Raw genomic sequence first — 24,954 nt, 5'->3', positions numbered from 1 at the left:
TTTTTGAAACAAGTAAAGAAGCATAAATATCTTAATAAACATCACTAACCTCAGCAAAATTTCTATAGTTTTCAAAAAATATATGTTTACGTTTGTGTTTTTCAATGTTTAATGATACAGTAGAAAATAAAGCACATAAAATGTTAACAAAAAAGTTTATAAAAACTACCTACCAAAAAAATTACAGTAATATTAAAACTTATTAACTTAAACACCACTTTATTATACTGTTTGATAAAATTCTACGTTTTATATAAAAACATAAAGCATTTATAAATTCAGTTTTCTCAGACTTTCATAAGTTAAAATATCTAAATTTTTAAAAATTCTTAGTAAAACAAAAACTAACAACAAAAAGACTTAAAATTTATCAAATTCGACAGATTATAATAAAAAGTATTACTTTATTAACTTTGAAATATTACTATTTAAATCTAAAGTAAATTTAACGAAGTTCTAAAAAGTAAGTGAGTTTTTTAAATAATAAGAAAATTAAAAGCTAGTTGACTTATGCCTACTAACTTTGAAGCCAATGATGAGTACTTGACAACAGATCTAAAACTATTTTATATAATTCAGGGCCAGGGTGTGAATTTTCTTGTGTTCAACTGAAAGAGTCATGAAACTGCTAAACCATTGTTCATTTTATTATTTCTTGGAGTTTACTTTTACTAAGGCTCGTTCAAAACTCTCCATTCAAGTTATACACTATACGTAGAAATTTTCACTTAAAAAACAAAAAAAAATGTTGATCTTTTGATTATCAATTGAGCCCATCAAACGGAAAAATACGTATAAATGAATAGTAGAGGTAACTCAAAACCAAACTAAATTTAACCTTGAATGGACATTTACCTTTTAAAAAGCAACCAGATCTGCTATTAAAAAATACTTCCAAAATGTCAACAATTGTATTTTTTACTTGCAGCAATCCGTTTATAAAGAAATCATAGGATTAGGATGTAAAACTAGCCTGTAGAACGTTCGGTACGCATGAAATATCAATTGTATCTCTGCTTTAGTTCTTCTTTCAGTTGAAGTTGGGGAGGTTTTTAATAAATTTACACACCAGGGCTTTCCGATTGAAGCTGTACAAACAACTAGTTGCTTCATTTTATCAGCGAGACACACAGAATCAGCGAGACACGAGTGACAAGCTCTACTTTCGATAAAATTGTGGGTTGTCAACAAAAAACAACGATAAATAATTAACACAGGAAAACAGTAAAGTAGAAGGGTGTCACAAAAGATTACAGTCTATCCTTTTATAAGGAGTTTTCTGTATGTGTGTGAGCTCTGAAAAACAGCAGACGATCACAATTAATAACGTAAACGGACTACAGGCTAATTATTGTGTTTTAAAATGAAGTTGCTTTAAATAGCCGTTTAAAAAAGATAGTTAAAACGAACGTAGGTTTAGTTCTTGAGATTTATTTTTCATGAATATACTTTAAAAATTAGATAAATAATATTTGTTTTATTTTACATACCTTATAGTTCTTTATTAAACAAACAATTTATTTTTATAACAGTTCTTCATATTGTTGTCGAGTCGTTTCTACTTTTATTTTTAATTAAGTAAGGATTCTGATACAATACTTCTATTCAATTTATAACTAGTTAAAGAAAACAACAGTGCTTACAGAAAAATACTTTATTTCTAACGTATTAATAATATTATATGTTTTGATTTTTCGAAAACAATTAAAAAGATCTCAACTTCTAGAGGAGAAACAATATATAAAATTAAATTAACAAAAGTTTTGATAAATTTATTTTAAAAACCATAAGTTTAACTTAAAGAAAAGTTGAAGTTGATATAAAGAAACTAATAAATTAAACTATATGCAAACTGAAACAAAATTGTTTTTTTTTCACTTTTTCATTCATTAGAATTATTTAAAAATTAAATGTCCTATACAAGACTTTAAAATGTATCCGTGGCTTTCAACTCGATAATCGAAAGGTTTTTTGTGCACCAGGTCCTAGGACCAAATATTTTGAGCGTCTTTTTTTTCTTCAGTTAACTGTATTAGCAGCTTATATTATTCCGAAATTTAGTTAACATACATATAAGTTCATATGGTAATAAAGTAAAATTAACATAAAATTAATAAAGTTTGGTGAGATTTTGACCATTATTGTTATGAAAACATACTTTTATATTTTCGAGAGAGCTTGTAGCTTTTGCTATTTTAGTTGATTTGCATACAACAACAAACTTTTTGAAATATTGACTTTTAAATGATCGAACTTATAGTAATTTAAATTAGTATGATAAAGTGTAGTACGATCGAGGTCGAAAGGATCAAGTTTTAGATGATCAAGTCGAAAAAGTAAAAGTTTTAATTGATTATGAGTTCAAAATGATTATGATATAAAATCTCGTAATAACACATACCTTTTTTAAATACAAATTAGAAATGTTGAAAGTTAAAACTTATCATATACAAATTATCGAAAAATAATAATGTTCTACAGTATCAAACATATGTTTATTTTGTGTAAATTTTCAAAATTTACATCAATGTTCATAAAACTCTTTAGCAAACTATAAATCTTATTTTGTTTCGATTATAAAGGTTACTAAATAGTTAATTATTTTTTATTACTATATATAAAACTGTATTTTTTAAGCTAGCGAGTAAGTCTTACTTTTTTTTTTTTGTAAGATAAAAAACATAAAAACTTCTACTAAGTAATTAAAAGTTTAAATAGTTTTATATTTTTAGACAAACAGTAACATATTTGATAAAGTGATATTACAGGTTGAGATATTCTGCATCTAAAGATAAATTAAAAATTAAGCAAGTAATTTAAACGTTGCAAAATTGTTGCTGAACTATAAATAACAATCTAAAAAAGGTATTTTATATTAAGAAAGAAATAAAAAAATCAACGTCTTATATACTTTAGATTGTTTAAATCTCTTATAAAATAAGGTAAAACAATATGAGTTTTATGTTTAATAAGCAGTTTTACACGACAACTGTTTACTGCTAAAAGCTGTTTTCTATTGCTAGCTTATTTGTACATTAAAAAAAACAGTTAAAAATTAGGTTCCTAACATACAAAAAATGTTTAACAACTATCAATAAACAATATCTTTATTAACTGTAGTTTGTAAAATATTTTTTACAGGAGTAAGCTTCTTTTTATTATTGTCAGGGACAAGACATTAATAGGTATCCAAGTGATGCGGATATTTTACAAGTAGACCAAATATTTTGAGCGGTTTTTTGTCAATAAACTATACTTTTAGTACTGTAATTTTCTTTGTTATTATTTTTCTTGTTTGTACGCATAGTTTATCTATACTCTTATTTATATTCATCTTCTATTGTGTGAAGTAATTTCATTTTTTAGAACTTCGAACAACTTTTGTAGTTATAGCACAGAAAAACGAAATTTAAAATTTGTCAAGTCCTTTTAAAATTGTTGTTTGAATTATTTTTTTGACTTTTAGGTAGTATTATAATTTTTGAATATTTTAACTTGTTTCTTATTTCAGAAGTATAAAAGGAAATTTATTCGTAATTTAAGTTATAAAACATTATAACATAGTTATTTTGTAGAGGTTGGAAAAATCTTTTAAAAAAGGTTGTTTTGAAGATTTCTAGTTAATAATCTATACATTTATAATATAACGATTGAAGAATGCTGGTTCGCATGAAATTCTTTATCAAATTTAGTAATATTAAAAACATAATTAATTTAATGTGCAACTAAGACTTTATCGTTCTTTAATTTTACATTTAAATAAAATTAATAAAATAATCAAAAAGAATAAAACGGATGAATTTTACAAAGTATAGTTAATGTATGGTCTTATATTTTTAGTATAGAGTTAAAGGACTGCACTTTGTTTAAATTAGTAAGTTAACAGTAAACAAAAGTAAAACAGATGTTTAACTAATGATAAAAATATTAAGTTTAGGTGCCCCTTTGGCCATACAATATATCAAAAGTTTTATTTTAGACAAGAACAAAAAGTGCAAAAATTATTTCAAATATATCAGAAGGTAAAAAAAATTAAAAAAGAATAGTACACTCTTTTCTAAAAAATCCAGTTTTTTTAAACTAATATCTGTTGAACGCAGTTGCCACTTTTCTTGACAGGTTTTGATTACACCTATCTATTTGAGTTTAAACATTAAAACCATAGCTGTGAACAGATATAGATGATTCTAAGGTTTTTAAGCTTGGGACCTCAAATTTATTTCCAGGAAATAGCATAATTGAAAAAAAATGTTTTGAGGAATTTTTAAAATGCTCAAAAAACTTAATATATTAAATTTTATGTTACCATAACTTTTTAAATGCATCTACGATTTATTTTTCATTGAAAAAGACTAATTGAAAAAATTATTAAATAACTTACTGAAACTTACAAGAGAAGGTAAAATTTAATAAAATGGTTTTACTTTGCTGCTTCCAATAAGTTGTAAAATACTAAAATTTGTGCGTTGATCTTTTATATATCAAAAACCACTTTAAGTTTTACAATTAGTAAAACTTAGCTGGTAGTTTAGTTTGACATTTGCAGAATAGGACCAAGTTATTACCTTAACTGCGTTATTGCTTTATTTAATATAAGCTCTGTTAAAAACATATCTAACGCAAGAAACGTAGTAAGATAAGTAAAAAAGTACAAATTCTATTTAAATTTAAGAGTTTAATTCTTAGAGCTAACTTTTTCCTTTCTTTAAGAAATTTATATACTTTCTACATACTGGAAATAGTTAAGTCTTTTAGGTCTTTAGTTTTATTTAAAATGGGTTAATAAAGTATTAAAAGTACAGTAACGTCTCGCTTATTTTCGCATATTGTGTCCACAAAAAAACTGCGTAAAGTTACGAGAGATCGTAAAGATACGAGAGGTACCAAATATACTTACTATAATGGCTGTTTTTTATATTGCTTCTAGTTAAAAGCAGACTGAGGACTTTCTCACTTTTAAAAAACTTGTTTAATTTATTTTTAAATATGAAAACAAAAGATGAAACTAAACATATATAAAAAAAAAGATTTAAATTTATACAAAATAATAATACTTTTAGAAAAATTTTACTAATTTTAATAATAAGTAGATTTTATCTTTATTTATATGTGATTTATTTGATACTAAACATTTATATTCTATTCTACTTAGCAAATTCAATTTATAATTAAGCATTTGTGTTAAATGTAAACTCTATATTTATTAAGTTTCACTGCTACTTTTTGCTAGGAAGTTTCATAAGATTTCTTTTTTGTTTGTTCATATATAGGGAAAGAGTGCTGTGTTATTGGTTTGTGTTTTAAACTTTCATTATACTTCCACTATTTAACACAGTCATATTTCTTTCAGAATTTTAACTTAAACTCTTATTGTTAACAAAATTTCTGATATACTGAGGTACAACTAAATGTTTATCAATTAGTCAAGGAACATAAGTTTACAAAGTCTAAAGATATAGTGAAGTGAGTTAGCATTTAAAAACATAATTTACATTAAATTTATAACATAAACCTAATTTGTGCTACATTTAAAAAAAAAAAATTTTTTTGAGTTTTTTAGAATTCTAAAATGCGTAACTAAACGAGAGTGCATAACGTCACGAGTGCGTAAAGATGCTAGAGGTTACTCTAAACTTAAACAAAAAATTTAAAACAGTTAGTTAAAAATTTAAAACAGTATGTTATAAATTCAACAAAAATATATTAATGTGCAAATGTACTGATTATCAAAGTAAAAAATGCTTGTTTAAATTAACTTTGGAAATTATAAAATCATTAGCCTCTTCACATTTGTGTATTTTTTATTTTAAAGAATTATCAAATATTTGAAATACCCTAATAAAAGTATCAAAACTTATAAAGTTTTACTACAGAACAATTTTAAGCTTTTTAGTAATGTTTTGAACCTTTAAAAGACAAATTTAAATCCAATTTTTCATATAATTTTGATAATAGTTTACAATTAAAACACAGAGTTAAGTCGTTTTTTTAATTTTTTGATACCTACATTTTGTATGTTGTTGTAAGAATAAAATAAAAAACACTTTTCTAACAAAAAGTTATTTTCTAAGAAATGTATAATATATACAGTATAACTAAGATGTTTACTTTAAGAGAATGAAAGAAACTTTGTGATTTTTTTGTGATGATATACTTGAAAATTTTAACTAATTTATAAAAAAAACTCAACACCTTTTAGAATTTATTGCGAATAATGAACTTATAATTAATTTTATTAGACTCAGCAATTAAAAAAAAAACAGACACTGAAAGTATAATTAACTCTTATAAGTATAATTAAGCATAAAAATAGAGAAAAACATTAAAAAAAGTTTTTGCAACGAATATCTACACTGTGTTAAGGCAAGTAAATATATTATTCTTTAGCAACAGACTTGTTACAAGGCACAATCTTAAATGTATTTTTGTTTAAACTTAAAATTGTTTATTTAAAAATGACTTGTATAAAATAAATTTTAAAAAGTAAGTAAATGCACTTTTAGGGAATGAAAACACGATTTAAAAAAATACTTTTGTTCATTCAACATTTTTAATAGTATGTTCTTTTAAATTTTTCGAAACAATGATATACAATATTTTAGTATTCTATAATTTAGTGATTTAAAAAAATACTTGTGCTTTACTTAGTTTTTAAAAACTTTAAGGTCACAATAGAAGTAGTTTAAAGACTAAAACAGGAACATTTAGAGTTTTAGATGTAATATTGTAGTCAAAACTTTTTGTTAACTTGTAAAAAAAAACAAATCGACTGATATTCTATTTTACAAGTATTTACTGCATCACATTAAAACAAATTAAAATACTGTACAAAAATTTATAAAACTTAAAAGTTTGGTCACTAACCAGCTAGAAAAACTTGAAAATGGACATAATAATAATATCAAAAATTAAAAATATATAACTTGATTGGTCATTCACTGATTGTTGAGATTTAAAAGAAAACCTGAAAATGTAAATTAAAATTAATATGAATATGTATATATATATATGTATTTATTTATTTAATTATATAAAAACTATAATTCAAACAGCTGTTTCACACATTGAAATGTAAAATTTCATGTGATCTTCAGTGAGTTGTAGTTTATTATAAAAGTAAACAGAAATTTCGATTTTAGAATTTTTTATGGTAATTATGACGTAGTAATGGTACAGTTTATTGTACGATTAGTTGAATTTGAAATACGCTGTAAATGTTATTCTATGCTTTTTAGAAAAGTTTAAAAAGGTTATTTTGGAAAAAATGTTTTAAGCTATTAGAAAAAATTTTTAGGCTGTTGGGAAAAATGTTATAAAATGCTATAAAATACTCGTGTTTGCCGCTTCGATTTTATTTTGTTTTAATATTTATTTGGTTTTAATTTTGTATATATATATATAGTATATTAATAAAACACAACGTTTTACAAATACAATTGTTTCACTATTCTGTTAAACAGAACAGATGTACAGTTTGTTTATTGTGATAATATCTTAAAACATAAGTCAAAGTGTACTTGCTTTGGCAGTACATATACTATTTAGTTATACAAAAAAACAAAAAAACAGTATGACTTTTTTTTTTGTATAACTTTTGCATCTATGTTTGGTAAAGTGCTTTTTATTTTAAATCAAACTGGCTGATGATTAAGGCGTCTAGTCTTATGAAACATATGTACCAGTACTTTTAAAAATCGCTCTTTTCAATAATTTATTTAAAAGCCCTTCAAGTGGGCTCAGTAGAAGGTGTTCAAGTTTGAATAATAACCTTGTTTTATATATATACACATATTTATAGGAATTAATATTTATTAGCGTTTCATGCAAAAAAAGTTTTTTTTGTTTAACCCTCTGTAGAACAAATTAAGATTGAAAATATATCATTACTGAAGTTTAAATAAGATAAATATTAACGTGGTAAACATGTGTATTTACTTCAAAAATCATATAAAAAATGTGGTGTAAATCGTGTTAAAAAGTTCTATCAACAACTAATCAAGAAAACGTAAAATATAAAACATTCTCACACTTAGATATAATAGATTATCAACAGATAAGCGTTAAATCCAAAGGATATAATATAGCTTTAATTACTTCAAGTTAAACAATAAAACAAGTAGCTTTAAAAATTTAATCTTAATCTATAGGAGTAAATTATAACTGCGAAATCCAAAATATCTCGCGGCAATAGCAGGAGTTAAGTGAGACCAACACACTACACGTACTGCTGTAATTCAAAACTTATAACTTTTTTAGTTATTCTAAAGCCTAGCTAATCTTTAATTATCATACTAAGTATATAATAGAAACTAAAAAACTATCTATCACATTTTGTTATGAGTTTAATTATAAAGTTTAAACATAGTATAACTTAGTATAATTAAATTATATAAACTGTAAACTTTCTGTAAAAAAAAAATAAGTTTTTTAAATTTTTTGTTTGTACTTTATGAGCTTACAATTCTTTTAACTAAACAAAAATGAAGTACTGATCATATTAATAACTTTAAACTATTTTCCACAACATTAGTGAGGTAGCCACAAATTTTATTACTCAGAAAAAAAAAAATATTTTATTAAAAATCATTTAACTGCAATAAAATCATATAAAAAAATAATTCATGAAGACTAAAATATTTTTGTACTAGCAATTACCAATCATTTCTTTTAAAGTATTTTATTGGTTGGGATTTATTACATTTGAACTTACAAATATTTAAACTTTAGTTATTGTTTTTTTTTTGGTACATAGCAAACAAAAAGTGTTTGAGCGTATTTTATTTAGTTTTTAATAACTAACTTTTTTTTATTATGTATAAAGTAGTAAATAGCTGTATAATTAAATAGGTTACAAATATATTATTAATAAAAAATCTAAAAATGTCATTTACTAATTACGTTTTAAAACTTATTTAAACTTTTAACAAACGATTAAAAATGAAAATGAATATTTGTTAAATCTATAGGGATAATGATGTAACAAAAATACTTAGAAATAACTAAATTCATAAATATTATAAATAATTGATTAAAACACATGGTGCATTATAGATCGAACACAACTGTTTTTAAAATACTGAAAGCAATAAAAATCAATTGAATACAATTTAAATGCAATTGAAACGTTTCTATTTGAAGTTGTAGTTTGTCTGAAACTAAGATGAGAAAAAACGTAACAGGATGTAAAAATTCTCTACGCAATTTTAAATTCATTACCTAAACATTTTTGTAACATAACATTTCTACAAACTAATTTATAATCTAAATCAAAATAGTAACATATAAATAAATTATGATATGTGTTAGACTTTTATCAAAATCACAAACATTAATTATATTAATACCGTATGTTGAGTGATTTTATTTTATTTTTTTTATAATCATTAGTGCGCTTATTTTTTTTCTGATAAAAATTTACAACTCACTTAGTTTTCTTGAGTTAAACTTTTGTACTTGTTCATCTTGTCTTTGACACCAGATGAACTGATATTAATTGTCACCTGTTATTATCCAAAATTAAGCGTGTTTGTATTTAGTCTTAATTTTTAATATGTTTAATGAAAATTAAACTAATGTATGTAGAGATATAAAATAACAGTCTTACATTTGTATTGTGTTTAAAGCATTGTAACTTAAAGTTTTCAAAATTTACTATATGAAAAAAAATACAGTAAAAATCAATTAAAAAACTGCTTGAATAAAGCTAGTCAGCCAAAAATAACTTAATAATGTTTGTAGTTAATGAAAGACACCAACAGTTATTGAACTAATAAAAAGTAAGTAAGGAAATTAACAGTATGTTATCTTATATAAACGTTGATCTAGAAGTTTAAACAGAAAGTGTTTTTAATGCTCCACAAGTTTCAGTTTTTCAGTTGAAAAATTCAGAGTTTTTTAGCAAAAATATTTTTTGGCTGAAACCCAATTTTTTAGACTAAGATCTCATTAAAAACTAACAATTGACTTTTCAAAGTACTTGCCTCTTATGATTTTAAGCTATAAGAATTCATTAATTAAAAAACGTGTTGTACTCGTTTTCTGCGTTATACATCAAATGAAATTAACAAGACAATTAAAAATTATTAGTTTTGCTTTGAAACATTTCAAGGTTAACTTATACTACTTCAATTTTCATATTCAAATATAAAAAAGTAACCCAATCAAACTGGTATAACTCATATTTATAAGGAGTTTTACTCTCAAGGACTAACTGACTTTTGTGGGTAGTACTTTTGCACAGATAATACCCTAGTTTTTTTTACGTAAAATTTCAACTACATGCCGTTTTAAACCTACTCTTTTACACGATCTCTATTCTCAACTCTCAACTATTAAACAACTATTCTAAGCCTACTTTTAAAAGTAAATCTGTGTAAAAAAAGATGTCAACCGTGTAATTTAAACACATTTTTCAGTAACATCCAATAATTTTAAATGTTTAAGCTTTTTAACAGGAATTTTTGTAACCTGACTCTTATTTAGTTTTTTAACAACATGCAATACAAATAATGCTACTAAAATGATGAAAAACTATAAAAAACTTAGAACTAAAGAAAAACAATGTTACTATCTACCGGATCTTGATTTGTAAAATGATCCGGATCTGGTTCTAGCTGGATCCGGATCCAATAAATTAGAAATAGCATGAGTCAAGTTTTATGTAGAACTAAAACATCTCTAATTTATAAAGTAATGGTACTAAGTGTATTATCGAAAGTCTCCTTATAATACAGAAGCTCTAAGAAAACAACTAAGCACAAAAAATCACAGCATTAGATACTTTTAAACTTTTTCTTGTTGCTATAGAGTTAACAAAAATTTCTAATGAAATATTTAAAAGTAAATTTTAAATATGCACCTTATCGACATATGTTTTCCTCAATTTATTCGAATAAAGCATGTTAATTCATGGATTCATTCTTATTTTCTTTCTTCTTTTTATTACACAAAACTACTTATTTTTTGTTTATCTAAACTTTAATGAGTGATTTTTATTTCTAAATCAATTAATCTTTACATACTTTATTCAATGTTCTGTAAAGCAGTTATGCCACCAAGTAATTATGGGTCATTATGATTTAATGTTTAATATTGATTTTTAAACTTTTATTTATCAATAAATACAGTAACCTCTCGCTTATTTACGCACATTGTGTCCACAGAAAAAGTGCGTAAAGATATGAGAGATCGTAAAGAAACGAGAGGTACCAAATATACTCACTATAATGGCTGTTTTTTAATATTGCTTCTAGTTAAAAGCAGAATGGGCACTTTCCTACTTTTAACTATTTGTTTACTTAATTAATAAATATGAAAACAACAGATAAAACTATATATATATATTAAAAAAAAGGATTTGAGTTTCTATGAAATAATAATACGAGTAGAAATAATTTTACTATTTTAATAATAAGTAGAAACTATCTTTATCTTTATTTATATGTGATATTTATATTCTTTTATACTTAGCAAATTCAATTTATAATTGAGCATTTCTTTACAATTATAAAATGGTGTTTATTAATATATAGGGCAAGACTGCTGTATTATTTCTTTGTGTTTTAAACTCTCATTATTTCACTATACTTTTATTATTAAACACAGTCATGTTTATTTCAGAAATTTGATTTAATCTCATATTGTTAACAAAATTTCTGATATACTGAGGTATAACTAAATGTTTATCAATTAGTCAAGGAACATAAATTTACAAAGTCTAAAGATATAAAGAGGTGTGTTAGCATTCAAAAACATATTTTAATTCAAAAATATACATTAAACCTAATTTGTGCAATATTAAAAAAAAAAATGAAAACTTTTATTTTCTGAATTTTATAGAATTCTGAAATGCGTAACTAAACGAGAGTGCGTAACGTCACGAGTGCGTAAAGATCCGAGAGGTTACTGTAGTACAAAAAATATAACAAATTAATCTACATCGCATCTACAAATCACACACCTATCCAAATTAATTAAGTACAAGTTTAAGGAGCTTAAAATTAATTCGGTTTTAAAAACTAAAAGTGCAATTTTGAAAATAGTTCTTTTTGAGAGTTTAAAATATTAGGGTAATAATTGATAGTAAAGTGACTGTAATGATTGAATGAATGTTAGGAAATTTATTTAATACTCTGCATTAACTTTTAAAAACTTCAAAATACTTTATAAAACACCTTATTCGGAGACTTTGCAGAAGTAACTTGACCACTTTCCCATTTGTCCAGTTGTTTTAACTTTGATGATTTGTTTGCATGTGACTGACTGCTATCCTGAAATATTTACAACAAGTAATTTACCACTTGTAATACTAAATCATTACTAATATTTTACTCAGACTGAATTTTACAACTACTATATGTTTTTATCAGAGATGTTTAACTAAAATCAGTAACCATTAAAAAGCGAGATCTATAATTTTACTAAATTAGTTTGCCTAATTATATTTATATTTTTATAAAATTTAAAAACTTTATTTCACTTAAATATAAAAGAGTCTGAAAAAATTAAGTTTGTTGGAAATAAATAGTAACTAAAAATAAAGAACCTCGATTATTTAAATAAACTCGTTTTTTAGAAGAAAGTAGTGACACGGTTGTAGAAGATTTTAAACTTACCTTAGACCTTTAGGTTTAAAAGTATGTTTAAATAAACGTAAGTTGTTAACTCTTATGCATGTTTATTTACTTTTGTAAATACCGTCTAACTAAAAATAATATAAGCTCACATTAATAAAAAAAAAGCTAGTTAACTTAATTCATTTTATGAAACAAAACTCATTCTAAAGCAGGGTATTCTTTGGGGGCCACTAGCATAAAGGAGCCACAAGGGGGCCATGAGGTCATAATCTGAAACTTACACTAGATATCCAGGAGTTGATGATGAAGAGCAAAAAAAGGTCTTATGTGTTTCTTTTTAGTATATTTGAAAAAAAGTTTAGAAAACCCTGTTCTAAAGTAACGGTTCAGTATATCATAATTCTTCAATAACTCTTTGTAATATAGCTTCATTTTACTAGTTCAGTGACAGGCGAAGCATTCAGCAACTATAAAAATAACATACCTGTCAAAATGATTATAAATAAAATTTACTTTGTTTTCTTTTTTGTCTTCAGTTTGCTTCAAATACATCTCTTTTCGATTTGAAATTCCACCGACAGCTACTTGCTTAGTTGTAGTTGGTTGCGACTGATTTTTGCCATTCTCAAAAATATTCTTTCTCTTGTTAAGTGAAGCTCCCAATATTGCTTTGTTTGGAGTCTGTGTTAAATTTATTTAGAGTTTTTTTATTATAATAACTAAACTTAACTAGAAAACAATTAAAATAAATACTGGCACAAATAATTACAAATTTATTTTTTTAAATAGGCTTGTAATCTTTAAAGGTAAAGGTAGAAGCAACGGTAAACGCTGATCACATGTAAATATCTTTAATTTTTTGTAAGCGTTAAACTTATTTCGGTGAAACTTTTTTTTACTTATAACTTCCTAAATGAGTTTAACTACAGCAACAAAAATACCTTTTGAAACTATAAAGTACGAAAAATGTTTTTTAAAAGAACATAGGAAGAGGTTAAATATATTGCGTCTACCTGTCACTATCTAAAAAATAGGTGATAATAAAAAAGTTGTATTTGGATACTACAAACAACATTGATATATTATAAACATCAAACGGTTAGTAATAACTTAAGTCGTGTTTTTTAAGTAAGCATAAAAAAATTTCCTACACTGTGAAATAAATGTCGAGTCATGACTTTTTTAAATGTTCATTGTTGTCTATGTTGTTTTACTTTAGAACGTGAATTAAGATTAAACATTAAAGTGTAACAATACATTTCAAATAAAACAAACAGTTAAACTATAATAACAACATTTTTGCCAAACTAAAAAAATACTTAAAACCAAAAGTGTAAGTTTTAATTTATTTTTATAAAATAAAAAGTACACTGTTTTTAAAAAACTTGTAAATAACTAGCTTAATTGACTACTTAACACATGGTAAACTTGCTTGGGTATGGTATTAAGAATTTAAACATTATAGGCAATGAGAACTAATTTTTTACAGATGTGTTGGTCTCATAAACTTAAATGAAAATAATAACTTTTTTTCAGCTTTTTAATGCACGAATATCTACAGAGTTAGTTATTTTTAAAACAGAAAACTCAGTTACAGAAAAGTATCTTAAGTTAGATTTAGTTAAACAGTAACTAGGAAATACTATGAGTACTCTAGAGTCTAGACATAGATTAAACAAGTTATATTTTACTTTCCTAATGACAAAACTGAAATTAAAACATGCTTGCACATTACAAGCTGGCAAATAACTGAAAAAAAAAACTTTTTTTATTGTTCAAAAAGTTTGAAAAACATAAACATCTAAAGTTTAAAAAATTTAAGTTTCAAAGAATGTTTTGATAAAAATGTATGTCATCTTGTATATGATAAAATCATAGTTTTTACAATATCTTCATAATGTAAACTTGAAATTACACTTAATAAAAAATTTGGAACTAGATAAAATAAACATTAAAACATTTGTTACACAATTATGGTATATCAGTAAATCTCACTAACTCATCGAAAAAAAAGTGCTTATAAGCCACTTTCAGCATTAATTTGAGGTAGTGCAGTTAGTTTTATGATCGAAAAGTGGTACAAACTTAAATAGAGGTAATTTCACAATAACCAATGACTTGAGCTCACTAAATTTAATCATAAAGAATACTATTTAAGTTAATTCGTTACATTTTGTTACCATAAAACTTTTCTGAGCTACCCCAAATTAAATACCAAAACTCTCATATTTAAGCAAAAACAAGTACCAGAACTTAACCTTTAAATAAATTTTTAAAGACTGTTGAGGATAATAACAAAATTTTAAGCTTATACAAAATAAAAACGTTACACAAGTTACGAGAATCTCAATTTATCGACATGTTGAACTAGCTTGAGTTAGTCTCAGTGCTTCTAAACCTTCAACTCATACTGATCTTTCTAACTTTCAACTAGTCTGAATGAACCTAAAGAAAAAGAAAACGTACCTATTTTCTTATAAAGTAGGACAATGAAAATTAACATATTATTCAATTAAATTAGCTGAAAAGTTCTATATTCTCGGTAAAAATATAAAATTTAAGAAAAACAGTACCAAAATGTTGTAAAAGAGAAATACTTTTATTATAATTATATATTCCTCAGAATCTATCATTACGCATTTTAAATGTATATAAAAGAAAAAAATTAAAGTACTCAATGTTCATAAATGTTTATCATTTAATATACTATTAGTACTAATTTATCTATTTATAATTAGCATTGTGTACTATCTGTTTTGTTAGCAAACACTTAAATATTGGGAAGATTATAAGTGACAGAAAAACATCAAGCACAACAGAAGAATGTTAGTATACAAAATATATATATATATAAGTACACTATAATATAAAAACATTATTACAAACAATAGAAATTTAAAGTATTTATTATAACAGTTCTACTAAGTTTAAATGACTAACAAATGATCCACACAAGTTAAATATACTTATTAAAACTAATTTGCAAACAGATTGTTACCAATAAAAATTTTATGATCTGTTTTCTACTTATTTTTTTTTCAATGCATTTACTGATGTTGTAAGGGCAACACAAAAGAAGTGTGTTTACAGCTCAATTATTACACTACTTAAGCCAAATTCAATTCAAAAAATAGTAATTCATTGTAATACAAAACAAACTTTTTTTTTCTCCTCTTTTTTGTAAACTTGACCACTTTTCCACCTATTTTTTGTATAACTTACATTTTTCGTAATATTAATCTGAGTGGATGTCTGTTTTTCCTGTTAGAAATTATTCATTTAGTTGCTCTAATCGCTTACAATCCAAACAACTGAACTTATCTGAAAACTGTTTGTTATGTTGTTTAAAATTAGTATTAGTATTGCATAAAATATAATAATTTAATCTATCAAAGTTTTGATTAAAAATAAAATGCCCAAACTTTATTTTTGTTAGAAGACATAGAGTACTTCTCCATTCTTGAATTAATATTCTCACTCATTTTTGGAGTAACTGCGACAGACTTCACTTTTGCACTGTTTAGTTTTTAATAGAAATTGATCTAAGTCAACACGCCAAATCAAAATTTATATAGACTGTTTTTTTCTTAAATAATTCCTAAAATGGTTAGACCACTAAATGAATTGTTTGATCAGAAAACCAACAGGAATTATCATTAAGTAAAATGGGAATCGCCATCATTAATAAATCTAACTATTAAAATAATAAAAAGTATTGAATAATAGAAAAAACTAAATATAATTAGTCATTTTTTAATCCTAACGATTTTTTTTTAAAGTTTTTTAACAACAATAAATTTTAGTAAGTATAGTGTGGCTTAAAAATTAGTTCAAATTTGTATTTTTTCCTACATATATATATATATATATATATATAAAGTTTACAACAGATGTTCTTGTGCTAAAACTTTATTTCAACTAACTGCGTTTCACTGCTCTCAAATAAATTTAAGAACAGATCTACGGAGTCTATAAAATGTTAACACACATTAGAAAAAAAGCAGAAAAAAGCATGTATAATTATGTATAGTATTTATCTAGGTAGTAACTATAAATGGACTTTATGGTTTAAAAACAAAGTTTGGGATAAAAGCATATAAAGTTTATATAACTAATTAATTCTAAATAATATACTTAAGCTTCTAAAAAAATAAGCTGCTTAAATTTTTAATCTTCTAAAGATGGATAATATAACATTTTTCAATTTATTTTCACTTTAGAAAGTGGCTTCTAAAGTAAGTAATAAAACAACAGCACAAGAACTTGAGAGAGAAAAAACAATACTAAAATGTTTAAGTGTCATTGTTTTAAATCCAGTTGTTAAATCTATTTAACCTATAATAACTAAGAATTGTATTTCAAACGATTTTATAAACTCTTTACAATTAAAAAATCATCAAATTTTTTGTTTATCAATTTTATCATTTTAATAATCATTTTTAATTTTTGTTTAGGAAACATCAAATTTCGACTACTATTTTGATTAAATTTTATATTATTAAAAACAATTTTCTCCTTTTAAGGTGATGCTACAATATAAATAAAATCATATTTTCAGACTTAAAATAGAAGTTAAATACTGATTAATAAAACTATATCAACATTTAATAAATAAACTATATTAAAGTTTAAGAGACTGATTATATACAAACAGTGAAAAAGTACTAAAAATTTGATATAACTAACTTTTCAATTTGCTTGTTGAGTTGTCCAACCTGAAAATTTTAAAATGTAAATAAAGTTTTGAATTTAAAATATTTTTTTCAATAAAAATAAAAACTTAGTTTCCTTGCTAAATATCAAATAAATAAGTCAATAGGTTCATAAGAACATTATATTAATCTCTTAAAAATAATTTTATAATAAATCAAAAATAATTCTATAGTCTTTAAATCATTATTTTATACACAGTATTTACATTCAAATATTTGAGCATTAAAAAAAGTATCTACAGATCAAGCATGTTAATAAGTTTTTTAAATAATAATCTTTTACTTTAAAAAATATTTTGTTCATAAACATATTAAACAAAAGAAATGCTAATGGGTACTTACGATAATATATTTTTAATTATAATATTTAACTAATATATCTATTTCAATTAAAGACGTTTAACAATGTCAACAAAACAAATCTAAAATATAAGACTTAAAATTCAATAACGTGTAATTTACGTGAATAGTTTCTATTGAACTTGAGTGCAATTCGGAAGTGAAAAAATATTTTCAAAGTATAAAAGCAATTCCAAATTGACTAAAACAACTCTACTACCTATTTAATTTAGAATTTTTTTGTAAATGATAACTGTTTCTTCAAAGAGAAACAAAGTCTTATATAAACGTAAATACAGCATATATACGTGACGCAAAACCACTTAAATTTATGTTAGGCGTAAACTTGATGTCACAATGTTTAGAAAATACTTCGACGTCATCTATTCAAATTTTCTCATTCAAGTTTATGTGAAAATGAAAAGAACTACGCAGATAAAACACATAAGTACTTGTATTTTTTTCTCATCAGCAATAGAAAAACAGCTTACAGCTTTGAAATACTAATAGACATAGAAAGTAACTATTTTCATACATTATACGGTCAAAAAAAGTAAAGATATGAAATGAAACAGTTTATGTCCGCTAAGCGTAATAAAACACCCTTACAATTAAAAAAGTTGACTAAAAACATCTATTTAGATGATAAAAAAGGCAAGATGTAGCGAGAAAAGATGCATTAAAGTTTTTTTTTCTCCCAACCGACTCTTTATAATAAATGCTGATAAAATATGCAGCCTGTGGAGTTTATTCAGGTGACGAAGTTAATTATTACACCAAAATTTAGCAAATACTTTATAATATGTAAACAGTATACAGAAAAAAATATTTGTTTGAAATTATCAGTTATTTATAGTGTAACAGTTTTTTAACTATATAAATTGTTTAAAATAACATTTGAAAGTTTTAAAATTACAGTACTGGATAGCTAACAGTATTTTGAGAGCACTGAATATAATTTTAATAAAACTCTAAATATTAAAACTTATTTTAAATCATATAACACATAAAGTAAACCGTACACACATGTTATATTTGCAAGCTATTTTATGACCTTCCTAAATAAGTGTATAAAACAAACTTCAAAACAAAAATACAAACTTAAAAAGCTTTATAAAGAACGTGTAATTGCTGCACTTGACTTTCAAAATAAGCTGTTGTTATAGTATATACAACTACAAATATAAAATAAACCTCATCACGATGAATTTCATACATTTGATATAACATTATATAAAATAATTCTTTACTTTGTATTATAGTTGTTATATGTTAATATATACTTTTATTTGACTGGATAAAAGTATCATATCTAACTAAAACTAATCTTACAGCGTTTTTAATTTGACTTTATTCTCTAAAAGTATTTAGATTACGTTTGGGTTATAAAAAACATTTAACTGTAAAGTAAGCAGTTCTTGACACATAGTTTAAACCATCACTATTCAATAGAAATAAGCATCAGATGTAATAAAAAAAAGTTTCTAAGTCAATAATTAAAGTAACTGCTTGAAGTATTAAAAACCTTGCAGTAATTTCAATATTTTTAGTTGAAACATAGCTTAAATATTAAATACTATAGGTTGTTTACTTTTGTAAACATCTTTTTTCTTTTTATTATATATTTATTACATTAAGAATTGCTTAAAGATAATAAGTACATTCCAAATAAGGTTAATAAACCAAGCAATTTTCTTTTCACAACACAAAGTAAACTATTTACTATGTGACTGCTTACTTAATTTGAATTTACCTACATGCATATCAGTAAATTTATAATTAGAAAGCAAAAATGCGTTATTACCAAAACTAGGTGGATCATTGAGTCAAGTACAAAAACATATAAAATTGTTTAAAACATTTTATACCTATGCTTACTTACAAACCCTTCATCCGGTCCAATTAACGTCTAATACTTTACTTTTATCATATTAAACAAAAATATTTCAAAATTTTTATTTTCAATTTGATACACTTACAAAAACAAACTTTAAATAAATTAACCAACCGAGTTAACTTGATTATATTCTTCTTGAAGGTCAACATTAGAAGAGCTTACATCATTATTACCTAAGGGATCATGTACATTTGAAAAACTTGATAACAAGTTTGTTCTTTTATTTTCGCCCTCCGTATCCATTTGCTCGTCTTTTTTAATACTAGAACTTTCTTCGGTCTTACTGAACATTTCTACAAAAGATGAATTTTCTACTATGTTACTTCTGTTAGTGTGCTTTGTTCCTAGACTTGAATGACTGCTCATGAGACCTTTTGGCTTAATAGGTACTTTTGGTTTTTGTGTTAATTTTTGGTTTAAATCTAATTTAGGTTTAGGAGCTACTTTTGGTTTCGGTGGAATTTGTGGTTTCGTCTCAAATTTTACAGATTCATTGCTTTTTTTATTACCATTTAATTCATTATTTAATGAATTTGCCGAACTAACTTTTTTAGTGTTTAGTTTTTGTGTAGTAAAACTATTTTTATCTTCATGCTTTTTAGTAGTAGGTGCATTGTTTTTACAATCACTAATATTGTTGCTTAAATCATTGTTGTAAGTGTTAGAATTAGTTTTATTACTAGTGTTAGTTTTTGTTTTATAGCTAATAACACTGTTAAGACCAAAATCTGAAAGCGTATTATCATTAATAACCTTAGAAGAAGTATTATTTTCATCGAGAGGTTTATGAACAACAGTGTTTGTTAAGTTGTGCTCATTAATCTCTTTAGGTGAAATATTATCACAGACTAAAATTTCAGAAGAAGTTTTGGTAATACTTGATATCGGAGCGTTTGTAGATACAGGGTTATCTGAAAAAGACTCATACTCTGTCGACTTTACTTTACTTTCGTCTTGATTTGAACCTCTGTTTTCCTCACATTTTTTACACGAACTTTGTGTAGCAATGCTTTGAAGCGCAATATTACTATAAACTTCACTTGGTTCTAAATAAGAATCCCTTTTAAATGATTTATCTGATGAAAACTGATTGTTAAGTACTTCTATTTCTTTAAAAGAACTTACATCTTTATTATCTAAGGGATCATTTACATTTGAAAAGCTTGATATCAAGTTCGTTCTTTTATTTTCTTTTAGTTCAGGTTTTTCGTCACATTTTTTATCAAGATCTTTAAAAGTTGAAAGAGATAATAAATCTTGTGTTGTTTTTCCCTCAATTTCATCAAACTCTTTTTCAGAAGAGCTTGAAAGTGAACTACTTTTAATCAGAGTTGAGTCATTTTTATTGCATGTTAAATTTGCATTTGTCAATTTTGGTATTGTTTTAGGAGTTGTTTTGTCGTCACAAAGTATTACGTTATCACTTTTAATGTTTTCTGAACAGTTTAAAGATTCTAGCTCAAGTTTATTAACACAAACATTGTCCAACTTTTTATCTGTTTTGCTGTCTCGTTCATCAGAAGTTTCAAGTACACTATTCGAACTATTTACATCAGGAACAAAACTACTTCCGTTTGAAATATCTTTATGTTCTGAAAAGTTAGAATATTTTTTTAAATTTTTTGTAAAAACTCCTTCCAAATCTGGTTTTTCCACTTTAATCGATTCTGAACTAATTTTTAATTTACTATTCTCATCAGTTCTTTTCAAACGTTTTGAAGCAGTTTTGCCAGCTCTTAGTTGATATTTTATACTACTAGAATTTCTTGGAGATATTTTAGGAGCACAACTTTTCTCATTCTTTTGCGACTGTTTGTTAATAGCAGAAGTAAACTTATCTTTCTTAGTTAATGTAGTTCCTGTTAACTTTTTTTCCTTAAACGAAGGCTTCTCTTTCATGTCGATAGGCTTGTCATTTGAAACATTTGCTTTGTCTTCATCAAGAACAGGTGTTACAGTTTTTAATTCACTCACATTAAAAACCTTAGCACTTTTAATAGGAGTCGTAGTTTTACTTCTTTCTCTTTTAGCAGCTAGGCGAGCTTTGCTCGCAGCATTTTTATTTTTTGCTTCCTCGATTATTTTCAAAGGTGTTTGAGTCTTGCTTCTTTCTCGTTTACTTTCAGCAGGCAAGCTCCTCCTCGCAGCAAAGCTTTGTGTCTTTTTAATTGGGCTCCCCCCGCCTTGAAACATATGCTGCTTTTCACGCACTTTACTCGAACTTCCGTTGCTTCCCTTTTTTCTTCCGTCTGTGGCAATAAACTTGAGCAAGTCTTGTGAGTTCCCAGTTGCCTTGACCTCCTCCAACTTGTCGAGAAAGTCCAAGAAGTCGGTTGCTGTGTTGTGCAAAGTATCAGCACAGGTTTCAACTTCACTGCATTCATTACTTCTTTCTTGAACTTGCGGTTTGTAATTCTGCATTATTTTTCTGCTATTTGTTCGTTTTGGTGCCGACGGCGGTTTTTTTCTATTACAACTATCCATTATTTTCTAACAAAAACTCTGCAATAATTATCACTTGTAAAGCACAAACAACACAGCTGATAAAAGAAAATAAAACAAAAATAGGCTAAAATCAACAATACATTTAACAATACTTTTTCATTATTGTTTTAAAATTTTGAAAATATAACTATTATAAATAAAAATTTGTCCATGCAATTTAAAAAAAGGTTCAAAAGTTAGCAGAAAACTCTACAAACAAATGTCAATTTGAATATCATTTTAGTTAAGATAGTCAGAATTTTCTAACTGAAAAGTTTTAACAATTAAGAATTTTGTTTTATACTATAGACTTTTATTTCTACATAACTTGAAAGATGTTTTTAATTTTAATGATTTTACAGTTTAAACTATAACTTAATAAAACTTTCAAAAACTACTTGAGTTTAAATAAAGTTGTTTATGTGTTTTCTTAGCTACTTGAAAACTAGTAGAGTTATTTTATATAAAGTTTTTATTTGTGTTTTTCAACTAAGCTTCAAAAAAACCCCGAACATTAAATACAAATAAAAACATACTGAAAGGTTAAAAACCAAATATGTTGCGTTATTTAAACCCAGCTTGGTCAGTTAATTTACTTTCTACAAATTATTACAGATACATCATTTCATAAATTGAACTTTAAGCTACTGATACAGAATTTATAACAAATCAGTTTGTAAATGACGTAAACAAGGATATAAAAATATTTAATTATTACAATACTGCTATTCAGATCATTATAAAGTTTAGATCTTTATATAAATGTGTGATAAACTATTAATCAAATATTCTTAGTCCAGTTTAAGAAGTACAATATGGATTTAAAGTATACAAGAACATTAAATTGAACAACACTAAATGCAAAACAACAAAATATGTTAACAAACCATGTTCTACGTATCATAATTTGCGTACTTCATAAATAAAACAAATCGCTAGCAAATAATTGATACTTCCTTCAAAAATGGTTTTAGCGCTTATTTACTGAAAAAATATTTAAACCTTTTGGGCAGCTTGGTTTAAACAGATTAGTTTTCTTTTTACTTTGTTCGCTAAAAAGATAAAAACTTAATTCGTCTGAAAGTTTTTTTTTTGTATATGAAATTTTTATCAAAAGAGAAAATATGTGCTTCGTCTTTACATACTTTTCCGAATACTTTTGTGTAAAATAGACAAAACATTCATATATTTCATGATAAACTAAATTTTAACAAAACGACTAAAGCTTGTTTTTTAAACTATATAAAACGAAAAATTATTTTTAATAAGTAATCACTAACATGAACTATCATAAAATAATTAAAACCATTCTATTTTAATTAACTTCTTTATATTGTATTGTATTTAGAATATCATATAACTCGTTTTACAAAAAAATTTAATCAACTTTAAGTACTTTTTTTTTAATTTTTAGCTATTAAAACAGATTAGTAGTCAACTCAAATGTTTTTAGTTTATTAATTACTTTTTATTGCTTAATGGTTATCTAACTTAGGCTTAAAAATTAGTAGTTCAACATAAGTATTTAAATCAAAGTCGGTTAAGTTAGATATTGAAAGATGTTTCATCATTAAAACTAAAAAAATAAATATCTCATATCTATTTTATTTAATTTTGCTTTGTTTACTTATGTTATTAAAAATCTTTTGGTCAGTAATTGACTTTGACTGAACTGTTATTTTTTAAATCTAAATTGTTTTGTTAGTTAACTTTTTATACTACAAATTTATAATTTTTATGATTAAAATTTTAAGATCTATTTAAGACAAATTTTAGTATTTAAGGTATAAATTATAGAAAGTTTTAGTAAAATTAGTTTGAGAAAACCGGTACTTTTCTTAATTTATCAATCAGATTAAGCACTAATTTTAATTTTAATCAATTATAGTAAAAAAACCAAAATAGTTTGAACTAACTTAATTTATTATCTAAATTTATCTGTTTTAAAATAAACTTAATGGTATAAATAAATAAAAACAAACAGTTAGTCTTTCGTCAAAAAATACTGCACCATATAACAAAATATTGAAAACATTTTACAAAAAAAAATTATAAAAGCTTATTGAAACAACATAAGTAAAACTTAAAAATCATAAACTTTCTCTACCTATCTGCAGAAGTGAATCTGGTAAGCAAGACAGCAAAGTTTTAGATAAAAGTAAATTGGTTTCGAGACGACTTAACAGCGACTCGTGCGGCTAAAACTTTATAAGGGTGGAAGCGGTGAGGCGTAATATTGTGTCGTAACAACTTGCTAAAAATTTTCACTATAAATGGTTCAACGCGTGCGGATAAACTAACCAACTTAAAAGGTTTTAGTTATTAAACTAGTCGGTTTAGAGATAAACACTAAAGTACATATAGTCACAATAATTCAAAAATCTTGATTTTTTACTTTTTTTAGGCTGTTTCATAGACACTTTCATAAAAATTTCTAGAGTAAATACATCGTTAAAACGCACACAGGTGTATCGGTTTTAATAAATATTTTGTAGAATGCTGAACACCGTTAAATAAAAATTCATTTTTCTTTAATTTTCTCCTTTTGTGGGAACGATTTTGGTTATTTCTCTACAAACATTTTGCCTTAATTTTCTCGGATTTTTTTTAATCATTTCAACCATACTTTGTATTATACTTTTAATTTATAAACATAATATTCTACATATTTACACTAAAACTTATCTTTATTAATTATCTTGTCCTTCAATACTTTTTGAATAAAGTATTAAATCGTTGAGGTTTTTTTTGAACAAGCTTCAATCGCTTCGTTAATATTTGATAAAGCTCATTAAGTCGTAAATTCAACAAAGGCTTTAAGTACTTTATAATTGCAATAAACACTTAAAGCTTATCTTCATACAAAACTTTTGGTGCATAATTCCTGAAAACTTTATTCGTGTCATCTAGCGGTTACTTTTTATGACTAACTTTGATAGGATATCAA

General features: G+C 24.7%; 1 protein-coding gene across 3 annotated transcripts in view; it reads right to left on the bottom strand.

The window, feature by feature from the left end:
- Positions 1 to 6,195: 6,195 nt before the first annotated feature.
- The window catches only part of LOC145849199 (uncharacterized), a 44,269-nt gene continuing 25,510 nt past the window's right edge, over positions 6,196 to 24,954 (bottom strand). The window contains exons 1-8 of one of the 3 annotated variants that reach the window (XM_082954311.1): positions 19,635 to 22,021; positions 17,262 to 17,290; positions 15,998 to 16,091; positions 15,735 to 15,836; positions 13,089 to 13,256; positions 12,174 to 12,269; positions 9,426 to 9,500; positions 6,196 to 6,964 (exon numbers count right to left, since the gene is read on the bottom strand). In XM_082954311.1, the coding sequence (XP_082810437.1) occupies positions 9,426 to 9,500; positions 12,174 to 12,269; positions 13,089 to 13,256; positions 15,735 to 15,836; positions 15,998 to 16,091; positions 17,262 to 17,290; positions 19,635 to 22,007 (2,937 nt within the window). In that variant the 5' untranslated portion in view covers positions 22,008 to 22,021 and the 3' untranslated portion in view covers positions 6,196 to 6,964. Of the gene's footprint in view, positions 6,965 to 9,425; positions 9,501 to 12,173; positions 12,270 to 13,088; positions 13,257 to 15,734; positions 15,837 to 15,997; positions 16,092 to 17,261; positions 17,291 to 19,634; positions 22,022 to 24,954 lie in introns of those variants that run through there. The other 2 variants (XM_082954312.1, XR_014372332.1) reach the window with 2 other exon arrangements.

This window comes from Thalia democratica, chromosome 1 (genome assembly GCF_965202585.1).
Source record: "Thalia democratica chromosome 1, ktThaDemo2.hap1.1, whole genome shotgun sequence".
Lineage (NCBI taxonomy): Eukaryota > Metazoa > Chordata > Thaliacea > Salpida > Salpidae > Thalia > Thalia democratica.
The sequence above is the reverse complement of the archived record's forward strand: the minus strand, read 5'-3'. Positions and strand labels throughout refer to the sequence as shown.